The sequence below is a fragment of the Eulemur rufifrons genome, chromosome 2 (genome assembly GCF_041146395.1).
Source record: "Eulemur rufifrons isolate Redbay chromosome 2, OSU_ERuf_1, whole genome shotgun sequence".
Taxonomy (NCBI): domain Eukaryota; kingdom Metazoa; phylum Chordata; class Mammalia; order Primates; family Lemuridae; genus Eulemur; species Eulemur rufifrons.
The window spans coordinates 77,697,360-77,719,072 of NC_090984.1; the positions used below are offsets into that span (position 1 = coordinate 77,697,360).

The window sequence follows — 21,713 nt, forward strand, 5'->3', positions numbered from 1 at the left end:
CACATAATTGTCCTCAAATTAGTGTTTCCAATTCTAAATTGTACTTTGCTTTTCTTCTACAGTTATTTCTTGAAGGCAATAATTAGGATAAAATTGACTAGATTAAGTTTTTAAAGTAGATTGTGAAAAAAATCCTTAATTTCTCTGAGCTTCAATATCCTTATCTATAGTATAAAGACAGTAATCCCAAAGAGCAGATTATATGTACAATATTTTAAATAAAATTTTCATTTTTAATTTTATTTATAATTGACATAAATAACACATATATTTATGGAGTACATACTGATGTGTTTACATATTATGTATAGGGATCAGGTCATGGTAATTAGCATATCTGTCATTTTAAACATTTATCATTTCTTTGTGTTGGGAGCATTCAACATCCTCTTTTCAGCAGTTAGAAAAAATAACAATATATTATTCACTGTAGTTATCCAACAGGAGTATAGAACACTGGAACTTACCCTCCTATCTAGCTGTAATTTTGTATCCTTTAACAAATCTCTTCTCTAAACCCTTCTTCCCCCTACCTTTTCCAGCCTCTAGTAGCCTCTATTTTACTTTTTACTTCTATGAGATCAATATTTTTTAGCATCCACATCTGAGTGAGAACATGTGGTGTTTAACTTTCTGTTCTTGGCTTATGTCACTTAACATAATGTCCTCTAGTTCCATCCATGTTGCTAGGAATGACAAGATTTCATCCTTTTTTATGGCTGAATAGAATTCCATTGTGTGTGTGTATGTATTACATTTTCTTTATTCATCTATTGGATTCCTACATTGATTCCATATCTTTGCTATTGTGGATAATGTTGCAGTAAACAGGGTGCAAATGTCTCTTCAATATACTGATTTCCTTTCCTTTGGATAAATTCCTAGTAATGGGATTGCTGGATCATATGGTAGTTCTGTTTGTAGTTTTTTGAAGACCCTCCATACTTTCTCCATACTGGCTGTACTGGTTTACATTCCTAACAGTGTTTAAGAGTTCACTTCGCTAGCATTTGGTAATTTTTATGTTTTTTTTTTTAAATTTATTTTTTTTTAGAGATGGGGTCTTGCTGTGTTGCTGAGGCTAGAGTGCAGTGGCCCAATCATAGCTCCCTGCAGCCTTGAACTCCTGGCCTCAAGCTATCCTCCTGCCTTAGCCTCCTAGGCAGCTGAGACTACCCACACCCCACACCCCACACCCAGCTAGTTATTTTATTTTTTTGTAGAAATTGAGTCTCCCTATGTTGCCCCAGTTGGCCTCAAACTCCTGGGCTCAAGCAATCTTCCTGCCTCGGGCTCCCAAAGTGCTGCAATTACAGGTGTGAGTACCACACCTGGCCAGATACATTCATATTTCTAACCTTCCTTAGATAAACAACAGCATATAACACATACTTTTTTCCACCTTGCTGTTTCACTGAAAAATATATCCTAAGGGTTCACTCTATAGTAACACATAGATATATATTCCTCATTACTTTGTATAACTGTGTACTCCTTCATTGTATGATTATGTAATAGTTTATTCAACAGTTCTCATATTAATGCATATTTGGGTTGTTTCTAATCTTTCATTCTTATAAACAGTCTGATTTATAAGACAAATAGCCATGTGCATGTTTTCTCTTGTTTCGCCAGTGTAGCTTTGGGATGAATTCCTTGAAGCATTTTTGCTGTAAAAGGTAAATGCACATGTAATGTTGCCATATAGTGCTAACTTCTCCATAGTTGGTGTACCATTTTTTATTACTGTCAGATCGTAGAACTCCTGATTCCTCCAGAGTCTCATCAACAGAGAATGTTGTCAATCTAGTGAGAAATGGTATTTCCATATAGTTTCAAATTTATATTTTTCTTGTAGCAATGTTGACAACATCTTACTGTTTTATACATTCATTCATATGGCATTTCTTTTCTGAGAGCACTTTAAATTGTTTGAGGTTTTTGTGGACCACACAGGTATTGTGTATTCTTGCTACAAACCCACATGAGGGTTGGAGGGCTAGTTTGTAGATACCAATTCTAAGAGGATTTTTCCCCCATGCTGATGCCTCTGTCAAAAGAGGAGCTCATGTTCAAAAGGATCTAGCAGATACTTTGCAAAGGAAACCTGTTTTTCTTCTGGCTTAATTAACTTCCAGGAGTCTCACTTTTACTCTGTTTTTTGTCTTGGTGCATTCCTTACTTGTCAGCTCAGGTATGTATTTTTAAATATTTTTAAAAAACATGTTATTTAGCAGGTTTAGTTGCTTTCTTCTAGAGATACATTCTGGTTATCCAATCTCCCAATTATTTTCCAATTATCTTGTTAATTTCCTTATTCTTTGAGATGAAGTCTAATCTGCTTTTAAGGTTGTTATTTAACCTTCCATTCATTTGTTTTTTTCTCTGGCCTAAAAATTATGATTTTCCTTTTTGCATTCCCTTTCCTCTTCATTTTTAGGCTTTCTCCTATTTCTTCACATCCTTCTATTCTTAGCTTTTGTTTTTAATTGTAGCTTTACAACATTTTTTGAGTTTTAAGAGTGGTGGCTTATTTGTTCCTTTACCTATTGTCACATTGGTTATATTGAAGAAAGAATAAAGAACATTATCAGTAAGGAGGATCAATTTCAGTGTGAGAAGTTTATGGTGCTAATATATATTTAATCTGATTGTGATCAGTGTTTTCTACTTTTTCAGGTTGGTGTTCTGGAGGATTCTAGCACTTCAGGAGCATACTGTTCCAATTCAAGACCATATTTGTCTGGGACATATACTTCTCCTAGACTACCACAGAAAGGAAAAAGAACCTGTATTCTTGTAGATAGTCATGAAATCACTTCTGGTTTAGAAGTAATTTCTTCCCTAAGAGCAATTCATGGATTACAAGTAGAGGTTTGTCCTCTTAATGGCTGTGATTACATTGTGAGTAACCGCATGGTGGTGGAAAGGAGGTCTCAATCTGAGATGTTAAATAGTGTCAGTAAGAACAAGCTCATCGAACAGATCCAGCACCTGCGGAGCATGTTTGAAAGAATATGTGTGATTGTGGAAAAGGACAGAGAAAAAACAGGTTTGTATTTTAAAATACCTTTTTTTATAAGACTGTACAGGAACTTGACTAGTTATTCTACTGTCAGAATGTGGGAAACTCTTAAAATATAAGTACCTGATTTTAATGAATGTCATTTTATATTTTCATAATGTCATGATTTTTTTCATTAGTCTTTGCATTTAAATGCAGCTTCTGAGAATTGAAAGGTAAGAAATTGAAAACAAGTGAACCAAACATAAGACTTTCAGGAACCCAGAAAGGCTGAGGGCCTTAACTAAAACTGCAATGGAGAAGAGAGATAGGATTCAGGAGATGTTTAAGAGCCAGGATTAGCAGGAGTTGGTGGGAGGAGTTGAGAATCACTCTGAGTTAACCATCCTCTTGGTTACTGGGCAATTAGGTGTTAGGTATTCAATTATGAATATAAGAGAAGCAGCAGATTTGAGGGGCAAGGGGAGCTCAGTTCTGAACATGTTGAGTTCTCAATGGGTCACTGAAGTGGGTGCCTAGGATGCATTTGGAAATGCAAGATTGGAGCTTCAGTTAGGGAATTTCTGTGGTAAATATTCAATTGTGTGGGGAGCCCTCAAGAACAGTGAAAAGATCATGAGATGTGGAATCAGAAGATGCACTGATTTCTGGTTTCTCAGTAGCTATGTGACATTGCATGGACAAATCACTCCCTCTGAGGCATTGATAATATACTTGTCCTACTCATCTTGTGATATTATGAGGATTAAGTGAAATCATGTAGGTGAAAGCCATTATGGAAGAATTGAAGAATTATACATAAAAGAGAATAGTGTAGTTTGGGTAAAACATTGTTTTGGAAATTGGGCAACTTTTTCATCTTTATGCTATCATTGGTGAATCACGTGGCCTTACATAGCTCACTTTAAATTTCAGTAACCCATTTTTTTTTCTTTTTAATTTGAAAAGCAAGGGATAAAAGAAATAGATTTGGAATAGAGAGGAAAGTAACATGCCAAAAGTTATGGAGAAGTATCTTGTGAGGAGGCATAATGGGGAATGTCAATAAAAGGATGTAAGTAGAATATGGAAGAGAAAATGAACAGGAAAAGTAGGGGTATAAATTAATTGGCAAGATGACATTAAAATGGGTATGAAGGATATTTGTTGAGTTACTCATTGGAATAAATACATAATATAATTTTATATCAGTTAAACCAATAATGAGCCCTTCATCAGTGCTAGAATGAAAAATTATAAAGATGAGTAATATTGTCTTGGCCATCAGGAATGAATTATCTAAGAATATAAGCTTTCCCTTTCCTATTCACCCTTCCTATGTTGATTCCAGTTCAACATACTCTTAGTTCTCTCTATTTTCTCTCTCAGATATTTGAGAATCACTTTAAAACTGTAGCTGTAGGGTTTCTCATTAGCAGAATATGACACTAGTTTGCTCAATGGTATAGATCTTGGGATTTTAATAACATAAGGTATATTAATGATTCTACTTAATACTAGTGGCTAATGTTTGCATTTTCCTAAATATGAAATATTTAGGAGACACATCAAGGATATTTAGGAGAACAAAGAGTTATGACAGCCTGCTGACTACCTTAATTGGTGCTGGAATCCGAATTCTTTTCAGTTCCTGCCAAGAAGAAACTGCAGATTTGCTAAAGGAATTGTCCTTAGTGGAACAAAGAAAGAATGTTGGTATTCATGTTCCAACAGTGGTGAATAGTAGTAAATGTGAGGCACTTCTGTTTTATTTAAGTATTCCAAATATAAGTTATGTAACAGCATTAAATATGTGTCACCAGTTTTCATCTGTGAAAAAGATGGCTAACAGGTATGTCTGTTTTAATAATAGTTTTAAATGATTACCTTTTAAAGATTCTTAAAAGTATTTAATAGAATTTTAATATTTAAAAAAAATTAAGAGGTATGTGCTTGTTAGATTATTGTATTCAGTAAAGATTTTTTTTGCCTGCCAGTAGGTATCAGTTACTGTATGAAGCTGAGGGACATTAATAAGGAAAAAAATGAAAAAGAAAAAAGGTATAGAAGCATTGCCTTCAAGGAGCTTAGAGCCATATGGGGAGATAGACAATAAAAGCATTTACATTTGACCTTGCATTCTAACATTTCTGGGTTGTTCAGTTCTGGAACTAGAAGAATGTTCAAGCTGAGAATTTTACTAGTCTTGATCATTATATTGCCTGAAGATGGAGATTTTAGAACACAGGTTCATTTTAATTAAAGGTCCACATAAGATGTTGTATTAGCTCAGGCTTCTATAACAAAATACCATAAACTAGGTGCTTTATATACAACAGAAATTTATTTCTCACAGTTTTGGACGCTGTGGGTAAGTCTGAGATCAGGGTGCCAGCATGATTGGGTTCTGGCAACAGTCTTCTACTTTTTTGCAGACTGCTGACTTCCCATTGTATCCTCACGTGGCAGAAACAGAGCTAGCTAGCTTTCTGGCCTCTTCTTGTAAGAGCACTGGGAGGTCCATCCATATGACCTAATTACCTCCCAAAGACCCCACCTCAAAATACATTAGGATTAGAGTTTCAACACAGGAATTTTGAGGGGACATAAACATTTGATTCATTGCATATGTTAAAATCATTGTCATTACAGATGATTTTAAATAAAGGAAACAAGTACATTTTTGTTTTGTTTAATGCTAAAATATCAACTAGATGTATAATGCTTAGGAAGAGATGATTTGTGTTTGGTATTAAGGCTGTTGTGTTTGGTATTAAGATATTAAATTTTATAAAAGTCAGAAGTTCTAGTGTAATGATTTTATCTAATTTATTTTTCAGCTCACCTGAAGAAATCTCCACGTATGCACAAGTAACTCATCAAAAGGCTGAGGAGATCTATAGATACATTCACTATGTATTTGACATACAAATGTTACCAAATGATATTAACCAAAGTAGACTGAAGTCTGATGCATGATTAGACTACTCAAGATGCGGTCGTGAAAGAACTTTCACAATACTAAATGCACTTCAATAATCATTGCTGTGGTTTGTGATTATCAGTTTAAAATTTGTAAATAAGAGAATATTTCCTTATCATTTAAAGATATTATTTTATATTGTGTCCATTTTTATTTATATAGATTATAGAAATTATTTAAAAAGAAAACCTGATGTTCTATAATTATTTTGACTAGATTATGAAACCATTTTTTTATTGAATAAAACAAGGCTTATTAAAGGTATTACTGAGAATAGTTTAAGTAAAAGCTGAGTTAGAGAAGTATTTTGGAATTTTTCCCAAGATTAAAGTATGTAGTGTTGTTATTAGCATAGTAAGGTTGATGTGTCTCTGACTGCTGTCAATGTGGTCATAAACAGTTTTCCTATATATGAACAATAACATCTAGAATATTTTATTTTATTTTTTTAATTTTTTTTAGACAGAGTCTCGCTTTGTTGCCCGGGCTAGAGTGAGTGCTGTGGCGTCAGCCTAGCTCACAGCAACCTCAAACTCCTAGGCTTAAGCAGTCCTTCTGCCTCAGCCTCCCGAGTAGCTGGGACTACAGGCATGCAGCACCATGCCCAGCTAATTTTTTTTTTCTATATATATTTTTAGTTCGCCAGATAATTTCTTTCTATTTTTAGTAGAGAGGGGGCTCTCACTCTTGCTCAGGCTGGTCTCGAACTCCTGACCTCAAGCAATCCACCCCCCTCGGCCTCCCAGAGGGCTAGGATTACAGGTGTGAGCCACCGCGCCCGGCCTAGAATATTTTAAATGTACTTAATCATACTGGGTAAGGTGTAGGTGGTGGGAGTGCTGTGAGGTAAGTGACCTGTAATTAGGAAAGTAGAAAATTTAACTGAGTATGTTTATCTTACCAAAAGTGTTTCAGTCTAGTACAGTCAAATCCTATGAATATGAACTCCAAGTTACATTACCTTTTTTTTGTTGTTGTTGTCAAAGTATATTCAAAGAAGTATATTGGCCTGGACTTACAAAATTTCTTTTTAGCATAAATTATTGAATGTAGACCCATTTTATCAACCTATTATATTGTCTGTGATGCTATTAAGATGGCTTCATGTGTACATCTGCAACATGTATGAGGCTCTGTCTTCTAGTCAGTCTAATACTAAAGAAAAATTTAATTATGGGCATTTCCTCCCCCCCCCCCCCCCCCCCCATTTAGCATCCTTTATTCTCTGGGTGCCTTATTTATTTATTTATTTATTTTTTCTGTTACATTGTTGGGTAGTTGAATTAACCTCACAGCAGAGTGCTTTGCTCACCTTAGACCTGGCAGGGACTTCAGAGCTCATCTAATTCAAATTGATTTTCTCTTTCTTTCTTATTAGACGGTAAAAGTAAGTCCCAGAAACAAGTGACTTATTCAAGGTTAGACTGGCAAATCTAGAACCGCAACCCAGGAACTAGATATATTAATAGTTCTCTTTACTGTATTGATAATACAGTATCATTGATAAAAGGGGACCAAAAAAAGTTAAGTTACTCTAATTGTGAACACAGCTCCTTTAAGGTGGTATAAACTTTAAATTCGTCTGAAAGCAGCTGACCTCATATATTTGCTGTTCAATAATTCTCTCAAAGCCAGAGAGAGAAGCAGTATAATTTATTGGCTGGTGTGTAGTTACCAGTTTATTACCACTCAGATCCAAATTCACCCTTCAGTATCCATTCTGCAAAAATAACTGCATTCTGAGCATTTCTCCTTTAACAGTGAGCACAATGCTAAGCTTGTCAGGAGGAAAGGGGCCTCTCTTCCTGGTTCCACTGTGCTGCTGCTTGATGCTTCATGTTCCTGCTGCATGGTCTGCCAATGGTGTGTGGATGGGGACATCTGGTGGTACTCTGCCCCAGCTGCATGCCAGAAGCATGCAGTCCTTCAAACTCACATTGACGTGGGCTGGCTGATCTACTTGCGGCACCTCTCACATGCTCAGACTCCCTTTGTGTGTGCGCCCATCAGACAAAAAATAACATAAATTAATGTGGTATGAAGGACATAACCTAGAGGATTTCATTTATTTATGTTTGCTGTGTGATCCTCTCTCTATCCACATTTAAGCTTGCAATAGCCTACTCCTTTACTTTCATTGGTCGCCCTTAACTATTAAAATTAACCGTATTGATTGTCAATCCATCCTTATTCTAGTCGTTGAGTCCATAAAGTCTTTTCTACTTTTAAGTTTCCTCTGGAGGTTATTTACCTTAAACCTTATTATTAGCTTATCTTATGACCTGATAGTAAGAAATGGGACTAACCAAGTACCTGGCAGTGAGATACCTTAGAATAGAATAGACACAGGGAATATGGTCTGGAGGGGTCAGAATTATGATGTGAGTCAACTCTATGCCATTTCAAAATTACCTTTTTGTTTTTAGTTAAGAGAATTAACCACCTTCTTAACTCCTAAAACACTACCCATTAACTTTAAGCAGCATATTGGCAACTTAAGCTCTACAACAGTACTTTTTAGGGCCACTCTAAAATAATGCTTTCTTTTGTTCCATCCTACATCTACCAAAGGTCTTTGTGGTAGAAATAATTATGGTAGTTTAAAGATGAATGATCTTAGTTCCAATTACACTATTCTATTTATTTGTTTTTGTTTTTAATTTTATTTTTAATTGTGGGTACATAATAGGTATATGTATTTATATATAAGTAAATATATATATATAGGGTACATGCGACGTTTGATACAGGCATACAATGTGTAACAATCAAATCTGGGTAATGGGTATCCATCACCTCAAGCATTTGTTATTTCTTTGTGTTAGGAACATTCTAATTCCAGTTTTAGTTATTTTTAAAGTATACTTTAACTTATTGTTGATTATAGTCACTTTGTTGTGCTATCAAATATTATTCATTCTATCTAACTGTATTTCTGGACCCATTAACCATCCCCACCCATGTAATCTCCTACCTACTACCCTTCCCAGCCTTTGGTAACCATCATTCTACTCTCTATGAGATCAATTATTTTAATATTTAGCTCCCACATATGAGTAAGAACATGTGAAATTTATCTTTAAGTGCTTGACTTATTTCACTTAATGTTCTACAGTTCCATCCATGTTGTTGCAACTGAAAGGATTTCATTCCTTTTTATGGCTGAATAATATCCCATTGTGTAAATGTACTACATTTTCTTTATCCATTCATCCATTGATGGACACTTAAATTGATTCCAAATCTTACCTCTTGTGAATAGTGCTGAAGTAAACATGGGATTCAGCTATCTTCCAATATACTGATTTGCTTTCTTTTAGAAAGTAGGATTGCTGGGTCATATGGTAGTTCTATTTTTAGTTTTTTGAGGAACCTGCATAGAGGTTGCACTAATTTACATTCCCAAAAGTGTAAGAGGGTTCCCCTTTCACTACAACTTTACCAACATTCCTTATTGTCTGTCTTTTTGATGAAAGTCATTTTAATTGGGGTAAGATAACATCTCATTGTAGTTCTGATTTGCATTTCCCTGATGACTAATGATAGTAAGCATTTTTTCATATACCTGTCGGCCATTTGCATGTCTTCTTTTGAGAAATGTCTATTCAGACTGCCCATTTTTTAAATCAGATTTCATTTTTTCCTATTGAGTAGCTCCTTTATATATTCTAAAGCTCCTTGTATTTTCTAGTTATTAATTCCTTGTCAGATGAGTAGATTGCAAATATTTTCTCCCATTCTATGGGTTGTCTCTTCACTTTGATTATTTCCTTTGCTATGCAGAAGTGCTTTAGCTTGATGTGATCCCATTTATCTAATTTTGCTTTGGTTGCCTGTGCTTTTGGGGTATTACTCAAGAAATCATTGCCCAGACTAATGTCCTGGAGCATCTCCCCAATGTTTTCTTTTAGTAGTTTCATAGTTTCAGGTCTTAGATTTAAGTCTGTAATCCATTTTGATTTAATTTTTATATATGGCAAGAGATAAGGACCTAGTTTCATTCTTCTGCATATGGATATCCAGTATTCCCATCACCATTCATTGAAAAGACTATCCTTTCCCCACTGTATGTTCTTGACACCTTTGTCAAAAATAAGTGCACTATAGATGTGTACATTTATTTCTGGATTCTCTATTTTGTTCCACTGGTCTATGTGTCTGTTTTTATGTGACTACCATGCTGTTTTGGTTACTACAGCTCTGTGGTATAATTTGAAGTTAGGTAGTGTCATGCCTTCAGTTTTATTATTTTTGCTCAGGATGGCTTTGGCTCTTCTGGGTCATTTGTGGTTCCATATAAATTTTAGGATTATTTTTTCTATTTCTATGAAGAATGTTAATGGTATTCTGATAGGGATTGCATCGAGTTTGTAGATTGCTTTGGGTAGTATGGACATCTTTACAATTTGATTCTTTAAAACCATAAGCATGGAATATCTTCCATCTTTTGGTGTCTTCTTCAATGTTTTTCATTGATGTTGTATAGTTTTCATGATAGAGATCTTTCACTTTTTTTTGGTTAAGTTTATTTCTAAGTATTTTATTTTATTTGTAGCTATTGTAAATGAGATTACTTTCTTGGTTTCTTTTTCAAGTTGTTTGCTTGTTGGCAGATAGAAATCCCACCAATTGTTGTATGTTGATTTTGTATCCTGCAACTATATTGAGTTTATCAATTCTAATAGTTTTTGGATGGAGTCTTTAGGTTTCCCTAGATATAAAAATCATATCTTCTGCAAACAAGGATAATTTGACTTCTTTCTTTCCAATTTGGATGTCTTTTCTTTCTTTTGTTTGATTGTTCTAGCTAGAACTTCTGGTACTATGTTGAATAACAGTGGTGAAAGTGGGCATCCTTGTCTTTCTTCCAGATCTTAGAGGAAATGTTTTCAGATTTTCCCCATTCAGTATGATATTAGCTGTGGGTCTGTCATATATGGCTTTTATCATGTTGAGGCATATTTCTTCTATGCCAGTTTTTTGAGAATTTTTATGATGAAGGGATGTTGAATTTTATCTAATGCTTTTTCAGCATCAATTGAAACGATCATATGGTTTTTGTCACAAGATTTGTGTATATTGAACCATCCTTGCATCCCTGGGATGAATCACACTTGATCTTGATAAATAATCTTTTTAATGTGTTGCTGAATTCCATTTACTAGTATTTGTTGAGGAATTTTGCATCTATGTTCATCAGAGACATTTGCCTATAGTTTTCTTTTTTTGTTGTGTCTTTGTCTGGTTTTGGTATCAGGGTGATACAGACCTTGTAGAATGAGTTCAGGAGTATTCCCTCCTCCTCAATTTTTTTTAGAATAGTTTAAGATTGGTGTTAGTTCTTCTTTGAATGTTTGGTAGCATTCAGCAGTGAAACCATTGGGTCCAGGGTTTTTCCTTAATGGGAGATTTTATTACTGCTTCTGTATCATTACTTGATATTGGTTTATTCAGGTTTTGGATTTCTTCCCCTTTCAATCTTGGTAGGTTGTATGTGTGTCTAGGAATTTAATCATTTCCTCCAATTTATTGGCATATAATTGCTCATAGTAGTCTCTAATGATCCTTTCTACTTATGCAGTATCAGTTGTAATGTTTCCTTTTTCATCTCTGATTTTATTTGGGTCTTCTCTCCTTGTCTTAGTCTGGCTAAAGGTGTGTCAATTTTGTTTATCTTTTCAAAAACCAACTTTTGGTTTTTTTAATCTTTTGTATTTTTTGGTTTCATTTGTGTCTGTTCTGGATCTTTATTATTTCTTTTCTTCTAATTTTGGCTTTGGTTTGTTCTTGTTTTTCTAGTTCTTTGCAATGCATCATTAGGTTGTTTATATGCAGCTTTTCTAGTTTTTTGGTGTAGGCACTTATTGTTATAAACTCTCTTCTTAATATTACTTTTGCTGTATCCCATAGGTTTTTTATGTTCTATATTCATTTGTTTTGGGAAATTTTTAAATTTCCTTCCTAATCTCTTCATTGATCCACTAGTCGTTCAGGAGCTTATTGCTTTATTTACAGGTGTTTGTATAGTTTCCAATGCTCCTCTTGTTATTGATTTCTAGTTTTATTCCATTGTAGTAAAAAAAAATACTTGATATGATTTCAATTTTTAAAGACTTGTTTTGTGACCTAACATATGGTCTGTCCTTGAGAATAATCCATGAGCTAAGAAGAACATGTTTTATCTAGGTATTGGATAAAACCTTTAAATATGTATTAGGTCCATTTAGTCTATAGTGTAGATTAAGTCCAATGTTTATTTGTTGATTTTCTATCTGGATAATCTGTCCAATGCTGAAAAGGTCTCCAACTATTACTGTATTGGCATCTAGCTCTCTCTTCAGGTCTGACAACATTTGCTTTGTATGTCTGGGTGCTCCAGTGTTGGGTGCATAAATATTTAGAATTGTTTTATCCTCCTTCTGAATTTTCCCCTTTATCATCATATAATGACCTTGTCTCTTTTTACAGTTTTTGTCTTGAAATTTATTGTATGTGATAAAAATATAGCTACTACTCCTCTTTTTGGGTTTTCATTTGCATGGAATATCTTTTTCCATTCCTTCATTTTCAGTCTATGTGTGTCTTTGTAGGTGAAGTGTGTCCTTTGCAGAAAACATAGTTGGCTCTTGTTTTTTATCCATTCAGCCACTCTGTTTTTTGATTGGAGAGTTTAATCCATTCACATTCAATGTTGTTATTTATAGATAGGTTAAGGACTTATTACTGCCAAGTTATTATTTCATTTCTGGTTGTTTTGTGATCCTTTCTTCCTTCCTTCCTTCCTTCCTTCCCTTCCTTCCTCCCTTCCTCTTCTTTCCTTTCCCTTCCCCTTTCCTTCCTTCTTCCTTTCTTTCCCTTCCCTCCTCTTCCCTCACTTCCATCCCTATTTTTGATAGGTTTGTCTATTAGTCATCCTACTCAAGATATAAGTGGTTTATACACTACAATTATAGCAAGAGAATATTCTGTATTTTTATAGTTACTGTTACCAGTGAGTTTTATACTTTCAGATGATTTTTTGTTGTTCATTAACGTCCTCTTCTTTCATATTGAAGAACTCCTTTTAGTTCTGGCTGGGCATGGTGGCACATGCCTGTTGTAGCATTTCTTGTAGGAGAGGTCTCGTGTTGACTAAATTCCTCAGCTTTTGTTTGTGTGGGAAAGTCTTTATTTCTCCTTCATGTTTGAAGCATATTTTTACAGGATATAATATTCTAGGATTAAGGTTTTTATCCTCCAGCACTTTGAATATGTCATGCCATTCTCTCCCTAGCTTGTATGATTTTCCACTGAGAAGTCTGCTGCCAAACATTGAAGCTCCTTTATGTTATTTTTTTCTTGTCTTCCTTAGGACATTTTCATTAGCTGTGACCTTTGGGAGCTTGATTATTAAATGCTTTGAGGTAGTTTTGTTTGTGTAAATCTGCTTGGTGTTCTATCACCTTGTACCTGAATACTCATATCTTTCCCGAGTTTTGGAAAGTTCTTTGTTATTACTTCTTCAAATAGACTTTCTACTTCAATCTCTCTCTCTCTGCCTCCTCTTTTAAGCCCAGTTAACTCTTAGACTGCCCTTTTGAGGCTATTTTCTAGATTTTGTAGACATGCTTCTTCCTTTTTTTCTCTTCTATGTCAGCAGTCAGACAGGCTATCTGACTGTCTTCAAATAGCCTGTCTTCAAAATAAGACCTGGAATCAGGGACACTTCAGAAGTCTCCTTGGCACTTAATCTTAACTGTGGCTGAGCTGGTACCCAAGTTGCAAGACAAATTTCTTTATATTCTTCCCTTTCCTTTCCCCAAGTAGTAGAAGACTACCCCTGAGCTGCACTGCCTGGAGTTGGGGTGGGGTGGCACAGGAAATTGCTTGGCCTCTGGGGGGATGATTGTTGGATGGTTCTATTTGGCCATCTTGCTCTGTCCACCTATTCTTTTTGTTTGTTTGTTTGTTTGTTTTGGAGACAGAGTCTTTCGCTCCATCACTGGGGCTAGAGTGCCATGGCGTCAGCCTAGCTCATAGCAACCTCAAACTCCTGGGCTCAAGTGATCCTCCTGTCTCAGCCTCCTGAGTAGCTGGGACTACAGGTGCCTACCACCACGCCCAGCTAATTTTTTTTCTACTTTTAGTAGAGATGGGGTCTCGCTCTTGCTCAGGCTGGTCTCGAACTCCTGAGCTCAAGCTATCCTCCCACCTTGGTCTCACAGAGTGCTAGGATTACAGGCATGAGCCACCATGCCCAGCTGGTTATTACTGACTAAATTCTTTATTTTTTTGTTTTGTTTTCAAGAAACAGGGTTTCACTATGTTGCCCAGGCTGTAGTGCAGTGGCTATTCACAGGTGCAATTATAGGGCACTACAGACTTGAACTCCTGGGCTCAAGCTATCTTCCTGCTCAGCCTCTTGAGTAGCTGGGACTGCAGGCACATGACACCACACCTGGCTGACCAAATTCTTAAGAAAGAAGAAAATGTTATTTTTTACTAAAAGTTCAGGTATTTCTTGAGGAAACTAAAACAGAACCAGTAACAAAATGCTTATTTCTTTTTCTTTCTTATTTCTTTTTCTTTTGTTATTAAAAATAACAAAAACAAGAAACAATATAAAAGCAGTCTAACTTTATTTGGACAATCTAACTGGAGATAAACGGTAGGTGAATGTGTAGCCAGAGAGAAGATATTCTATATCAAATTATAAAACATAATCTAAAAGCAGTTTATTTCTAAAGGAGCTGTCAAGAAAGTAAAGGGATGTTTACTATGACGTAACATAAACTTGACTCCTTTCTTATAAACTTGACTCCTTTCTAATGGTGGATGTATTAACTGAATGTTTGTCTAATCCAGTCAAAATATTGAGACCAAATTTAAGCTATGTCTGCATATGTAAATAAGGCTAAAGAATGCAACAAAACTTTTATCTAATTCTACCTGATAAAATAATGAAAAAGCAATACATTTACATAGATTTCATAGATATATGTCAATCACAAATTTTAAGAAAAACAATCAGGAGAGAGGCATGTCACATAGTGTTACGAATGTGTAATTTAAACATTAGATCAACTCTGGCTTGTATATCAAGTGGTGGTTAAATGCTAACTTAGAAGTTTTCACGAATTCAGTAGCCACCTCATTTATAGTACAGCAACATTTTCTTGAAAGCTTTTTAAAAATCTGTTTGGGACATGATTTTCTTAAAGTAAAGAGACTTAGATGCCTATAAGAAACTTATCTGTATATTTTAATATTATAAAACAGAAATTTACAAACACATAAGTGAAACAATTTTCCTTACATTTTTAGTTAGGTACAACAATGAGAATATTCTGTAGAAGGATTTTTTACCTTGAATATAAACACATGAAACCTTTGGGAAGTCATTTTCATATGAAGCTACTTTACAAAGGAAATACATGTATTCCAAATGAAGATACAAATACATTGTCTGCTTTATAATTTCCAGGCTTTACGGTAAAAATCCTAGAAGTTATATTTTCTCATTTTTACTATGCAGAATCAGAGTTTGAAAAATAATAATCTTTCTCTTCTTCATCTAAAGATTCCATAGCATTAGTGAAAAGTTTTCCAATACTAGAGTTTTCTCCTAAATCTGTAAAGAGAGAGACGTTTAATAGAAAGGATTAATACATTTCTAAATGTAATTTCAATGAAACTGAAAACAATTCCAAGGAACTAAATGGTAGATCTGTCTACTTGAGAGCAATTAATTTTAATATCATCTAAATAAACTACCATATAATAGAACTGAGCTACAAAAGAAGATATAAATGTATTACCTTTGTTAAATGGACTTTTTCTTCTTGATGTTGCAGTTGTGAAATCAGTTTCAACCTATAAAAGAGTTCATATTAATAGCTAAATGGTGGTACCTGCTGTGAAGCTTAGCTCATACCTAGACAAAATCAAGCATACGTTATGCCAGAGTACTTTGAACAGATGCCCATAATGATATGTAATCACATTACAATTATCTGTGAGATGGCGAATTCTCTTTTGAGTTTACCCAGGGCAAAAACCATGACTTACTCAGTGTTTTGCACTGCTGGCAAACATTACTATAAGAAAATATTATAAACTAATGCTACGTGGTTAAAGGATAGTCTATGGGCCTCTGAAAGTTGCCAAAATGTACCATTTATTTCATTCAAATAATTACTATATTGAGCTAGCAAACTTAAAATATAAACAATTTATCATTATTATTATAATCATAACTGACTGTAGGTAAAAATATGTACTTGGAAAACGTTATACTGGCAAAACTTTAATTTTCTTCAATTTCTTGGCTAAAATGGTAATGTATACGACAAGTTTGAAGTACATGCTCACATACATCAGTGCTTATCAAACAATAGGCCATGACTGGCAATCTTTCAAAAACCAGAAGGAACAGAATAGAAAACATGATAGTGTATACCCCCATACTAAGGGTAAGTATTGTTGTAAGAAACTTGAGATACAAACTTATGCCCATAGACTGTAGTTTTTTTCATATCAGATGAGGCAAAACACTGCATTATATTATTTGGCTCTCAAAATTATTCAGTAACATAAACCAATATAATCATGATCACCATTGTCATACTATACATAATTAAAATGAGATTAGAAAACTCAAGTAGCTTGCTCAGTGTCATAAAGCTAGTATGTGGAGTCAGACCTTGAAATTAGAACAATCCTAACACATTGGCTACAAAATATGCTATGAAAAAAATGGGGCTAAACCACAACATTATAGTTTGGTAGACTGCTGAAATTATAACCTATAAAGAAAAACAAAATATCAGAAGTAGTTAAAATTAAAAGTTCTTAATAGGAAGGGCCCTTGTAGATATATCCATATCAGCCTCTTCTCATTTTGCAGAGAAAACAGACTGAGTGGATTAGAGTCTTGTTACTCAGTATGGTCCATGGATCAGTAGCACAGACATCACCTGGAACTTGTTAGAAATGAAGAATCTCAAATCTACTGCATCAGAACTGGAGTTTAACAAGATCCCCAGATGACTTCTACGCATATTAAAGTTTCAGAAACACTCGATTAGGGCACTTTTCAAGGCAACCCAGCTTCTTATTGGCAGAACAGGAAGTAGAGCCAAGTCTTTGGATTCCCATTCCAAGGCTTTCTTATCATGTTAAGATAATTCTAGGTCCTTTCCAACAAACTAAAATTTCATTCTCATTAAAGAATGTGGGACTGGAAAAAAGGAATCTTAAACATTGAGAAGTAATCTGCCTCCTTCAATTATAGACTACAGATTTCTTTTGAATTTAGTCCCCAGACTGACTTTAAACCAAGGTCCCAGTGAGGTAGCTACCATTTCCTATGATCAAGTAAAGCCCATAAAGATTGGATATAATTATGTAATCACGTATTTAATTTAGAGGTCTGAGAGGAATTATACTTTGGCCAGTTTGCAGTATATATATATTTCAAAATGAGTAAGGAAGAGATGGCCATAACCTCATCTGAAGCAGTACTGTCAGGGGGACAAGGTGGTCCCCTACCTCCATAAACTATCATTTTCTAAGATTAGCTGTTTACTTTGAGGAAATCTGAGGTGACGTAACTTTTCCAGAATACTAGTACTTATATTTGGTTATCAGTTATTCAAATTAAAATTAGAAATTTAAAAAGTAATTCAAGGGAATAAAGGATTCTCCTAATCTTTTCTCAAAGATCACTCTATTAAGGCATCTTTTAAGTTAAAATTTTTTCTGTAATTGGATTTTAAATGTTGGAATGTAAAAAAAAAAATGAAAAGTAACTGAATCTGAACATCTGAAAGCATTATAAAGCTGCATGGGATTTGATGAAATTTTCTGTTCTGTGAAAATCATGAATCAATTAGCCTGAATTACTCCCCAATCACTGAACAAACACTATGTTTTTTTGTCTTGCCTGAAATGTCCTCCCCTGACCTGTATATCTGTTTTCCTACCCTACCTCACTTCCCAAATGAAAATATTTACCTATTCTCACCTTGGTCAAAGGCTTTAGTCTATGAGCTGCCACCTATAATCCTAAAGTACTTAACATACTTACCTCATTCATGGCCTCATATTACAGTTTACTTGTATTGAGTTAAAAGTACATTGAGGGCAGGGATTGTTACATAACTGATAACTACCACAATTTATCATATATTATGGTTTCATAGATAAGTGCTGGATAAATCAATAAAAATAGTTACCTTTTTTTTCTTGATGTTGCCCCAGACAATGCCACCTTTGCTTTTATGATTTTTTTGCATACAAAAAACATATTTATCACAGTCATTCCTGTTTGAATATAAATAATTTCAAGTCAACATTAACTGTCATACTTTCATCCACAGGTTGAACAGCAATTGACAAAATTAATTTAAGATCTATTTGAATCTCTGTAAAGTACATTTTTCTATACTAAATAAGACAATGATGTGTCTATAGAGATGGACAAAATGCTTCAATCAAACATTTTAACATAAGCAATAAATAAGAATATTCCAGGAAATTATGCTTTGCTTATTGTTCATTGTCCCATCTATGCTCTTTCTAATATCTTGCTGCCTCTCTTTTCCAAAACTCTGAGACTTCTTGTCCTTGGACTCCCTTCTGTTATGCCATTTATCCTTTTCTCCTGTGTACTTCCTTCCCTCTCCAGATTGAATCTCAGAGTTGATTGACTTTCAGGATATGCCTCCTTGGCTGGTCTGAAGGTAGTGAGTTATCTTACTTGATTGTTCACAGTCAGTTACAGACTGAACTCCTTGTTCTACTACTTTCCTCCCTTCTCACTACTGCACTTGACTAGTCTAAAAAATAAATAAATAAATAAATAAATTTTAAAAAAAGCCTGGTGATTGAAAACCCTCAACTTTTCCAGCTGTGCTCAGGTTGTCAATCCAGCTCAGCAAGGCTTTTACTTCTATAAAATTATAACTTTCTTGTATTCTCTGTATCAACCATGAAGGTTTTTTTTTTTTTCGTTTCTCTTACCTTCTCTCTCTCCCCACTCCATTCATAGCAGATAGGTTTGACTCATAATTTACAGATGAAAAGCCAAATAGGATGGTTATTTTCAATTCCCTATCTCTACAATTCCTAGTCCCACTAATGACAGTAAATACCAGCTGAACACCAATTCCCATCCTCTCCCTTGGCTCCAAGATCTCATTATCCTGGATTATCTTCTTTCCTTTATGAGTATTTGGGAGCAACCTTAAAGGCATGGCACCGAGAAATATGTAAATGTATGACTGTATTAAGATATTTATCTGAATCACAAACACTGCTATATATCAAGTGAATAAGCCTAGCAGGTTGTTAGGAAATTGCTTAATAAATGAGTAGGCCTAGCAAGTTGTTCAAGACCAGTACCCCATAAGTCTGTTGTCAAAGAGATCTCTTTTTGCAACTAAGAGAAGTTTTTCACATCTGAAGTGATAAAACTGTTTCATTATTTAAAATTGTTATAAAAGTAAGCCAATTACTAGAGCTCGTGAAGTCAAGAGATAGTGAAGAGGCCAAGGAAAAATCACTTTTTTAAAGTAAGAAAACAGTTTAGGAAAGATAACATTCATGACATAAGTAAGTCTATTATCTGCTCTATAAGAAAAAAACCACCATATTTCCTTAATTTTAAAAGTGATATAAACTGACAGAAAATACAACCCCCCCCCCCAAAAAAAAAAAAAAAACCCAAACCAAAACAAAAACCCACAACCCACACCAGTGTTATTCTACAGCCTAGAGACAGTGGCTGATGTGTAGGTCAAGAAATGTCCTTTGGAGATAGGGAACCAGATGGCCCTGCTTGATAAGGAGTCATAAGACCTGAACCAAGATCTCTGATAAAATAGGTGGAGAAGCCAGCCAACACCAGTTAAAACCAAGATGGTGATGGAAAACAACTTCAGGTTACCCTATTCATTATATGCTAGTTATAATGTATTAGCATAGTAAAAGAAACTCCCAGCAGTGCCATGACAATTTACAAATGCCATGGCAATTCCTGGAAGTTACCATATATAGTTTAAAAGGAGGAACCCTGGGGTGGGGGAGAACTCCCCATCTCTTTTCCAGAAATCTTACAAATAATCCTCCCTCTACTTAACATAAAATTAAATAGGAGACCCTGAAAACTCACAAAGGGCTACTCTGTTTTTGTCGCTCTGAGAGGTAGCCACGGTTCTGCCTATGGAGCAGCCTTCCTTCCAATTCCTACTTCAATAAGCTTGCTTTTGTTTTACTTTGTTGGCTCGCTCTTGAATTCTTTCCTGTGTAAAGCCAAGAACCAACATGGCCTTCAGGCTGGACCTCTGTTTTGGGGTCTACTTTCCTGTATCACTTTCTCTTATGAATACATATTATGTAAAATTAGGCACATACTGTATGTATAACAGTTTGATTTCCTAGCTTTTAAAACTACTCTATCCACTGGGCGGGCATGGTGGCTCACGCCTGTAATCCTAGCACTCTGGGAGGCTGAGGTGGGAGGATTGCTTGAGCTCAGGAGTTCGAGACCAGCCTGAGCAAGAGCAAGACCCCATTTCTACTAAAAATAGAAAGAAATGATCTGGACAGCTAAAAATATATAGAAAAAAATAGGCGGGCATGGTGGCACATGCCTGTAGTCCCAGCTACTCGGGAGGCTGAGGCAGAAGGATTGCTTGAGCCCAGGGGTTTGAGGTTGCTGTGAGCTAGGCTGATGCCACAGCACTCAAGCCTGGGCAACAGAGTGAGACTCTGTCTAAAAAAAAAAAAAACAAAAAAACCCCCCAAAAAACAGCTATCCACTGAACATTATTCCATGTCATTAAAAATTAAAGACATGATTTTTAATTAAACATAATGTATTACATAGATAAATCAATTTCATAACTCTCCTTATTTTGGACTTTTAGCTCATTTTCAATTCTTGTATATTATGTTTTGTGAGGAACATAATCTTTGTTCAGACAAATATAAATATATATTTGCCCAAATCTTGTGTTTCCTAAAAATTGACTAATAAAAGTCAAGGGCCAAACGTGAATATTTTAAGGCTTTTGAGGATTTGGCCAAAGTGCTTACCAAAAACTATTGTCTAAAATTATACTCTCAATATGCTTTCACTAGTACTAAATACTAAAACAAAATAAATAACTTGTGGATTCTAGGAGAAAAAATTTCACCAAGCTTCCTGAGAGTACTGAATAGTTTTTTCTCAGTTACTATCATCTGACTTTGGGTTCTCACACTGTCGAAATTGTTCTTACTAAGATTAGCATTGACCTCTCTTAATTGCCAAATGGAATAGCCTATTTTTAGGCCTCATTCTTATTACTTTCCATCTTTTCTCTGTGACATTTGACTGTTGGTCACCCTTCCTTTTTTCTTAATTTCATTTATTTATATATTTCAAATAGTTTCTATATTCAATGGTTCAAAATTCAAAAGCCCCCCCCATTCATCCCCAACTATCTTAGTTCCTCTCCCTAGAGATCACCAATTTTTCAGTTTCTTATGTACCCTTCAGAGATATGTGATCTAATAAAAGCAAGTATGTATATACATATATACACATAAATACATAGCCCTCTACACAAATACTATAGCACATTATCCACCATATCTAGCTCTTTTCACTTGTACCTTGGGCATTGTATCATAACAGTAATAAAAAATCCCATCATTAATCTCTACAACTACATAATATACGAAGACTCATTTAATTAGTCC

General features: G+C 34.8%; 1 protein-coding gene across 1 annotated transcript in view; it reads right to left on the reverse strand.

The window, feature by feature from the left end:
• Nucleotides 1-15,493: 15,493 nt before the first annotated feature.
• The window catches only part of MIS18BP1 (MIS18 binding protein 1), a 43,071-nt gene continuing 36,851 nt past the window's right edge, over nucleotides 15,494-21,713 (reverse strand). The window contains exons 14-16 of the mRNA XM_069464596.1: nucleotides 18,203-18,290; nucleotides 15,785-15,839; nucleotides 15,494-15,597 (exon numbers count right to left, since the gene is read on the reverse strand). Coding sequence (XP_069320697.1) covers nucleotides 15,494-15,597; nucleotides 15,785-15,839; nucleotides 18,203-18,290 — 247 coding nt within the window. The remainder of the gene's footprint in view (nucleotides 15,598-15,784; nucleotides 15,840-18,202; nucleotides 18,291-21,713) is intronic.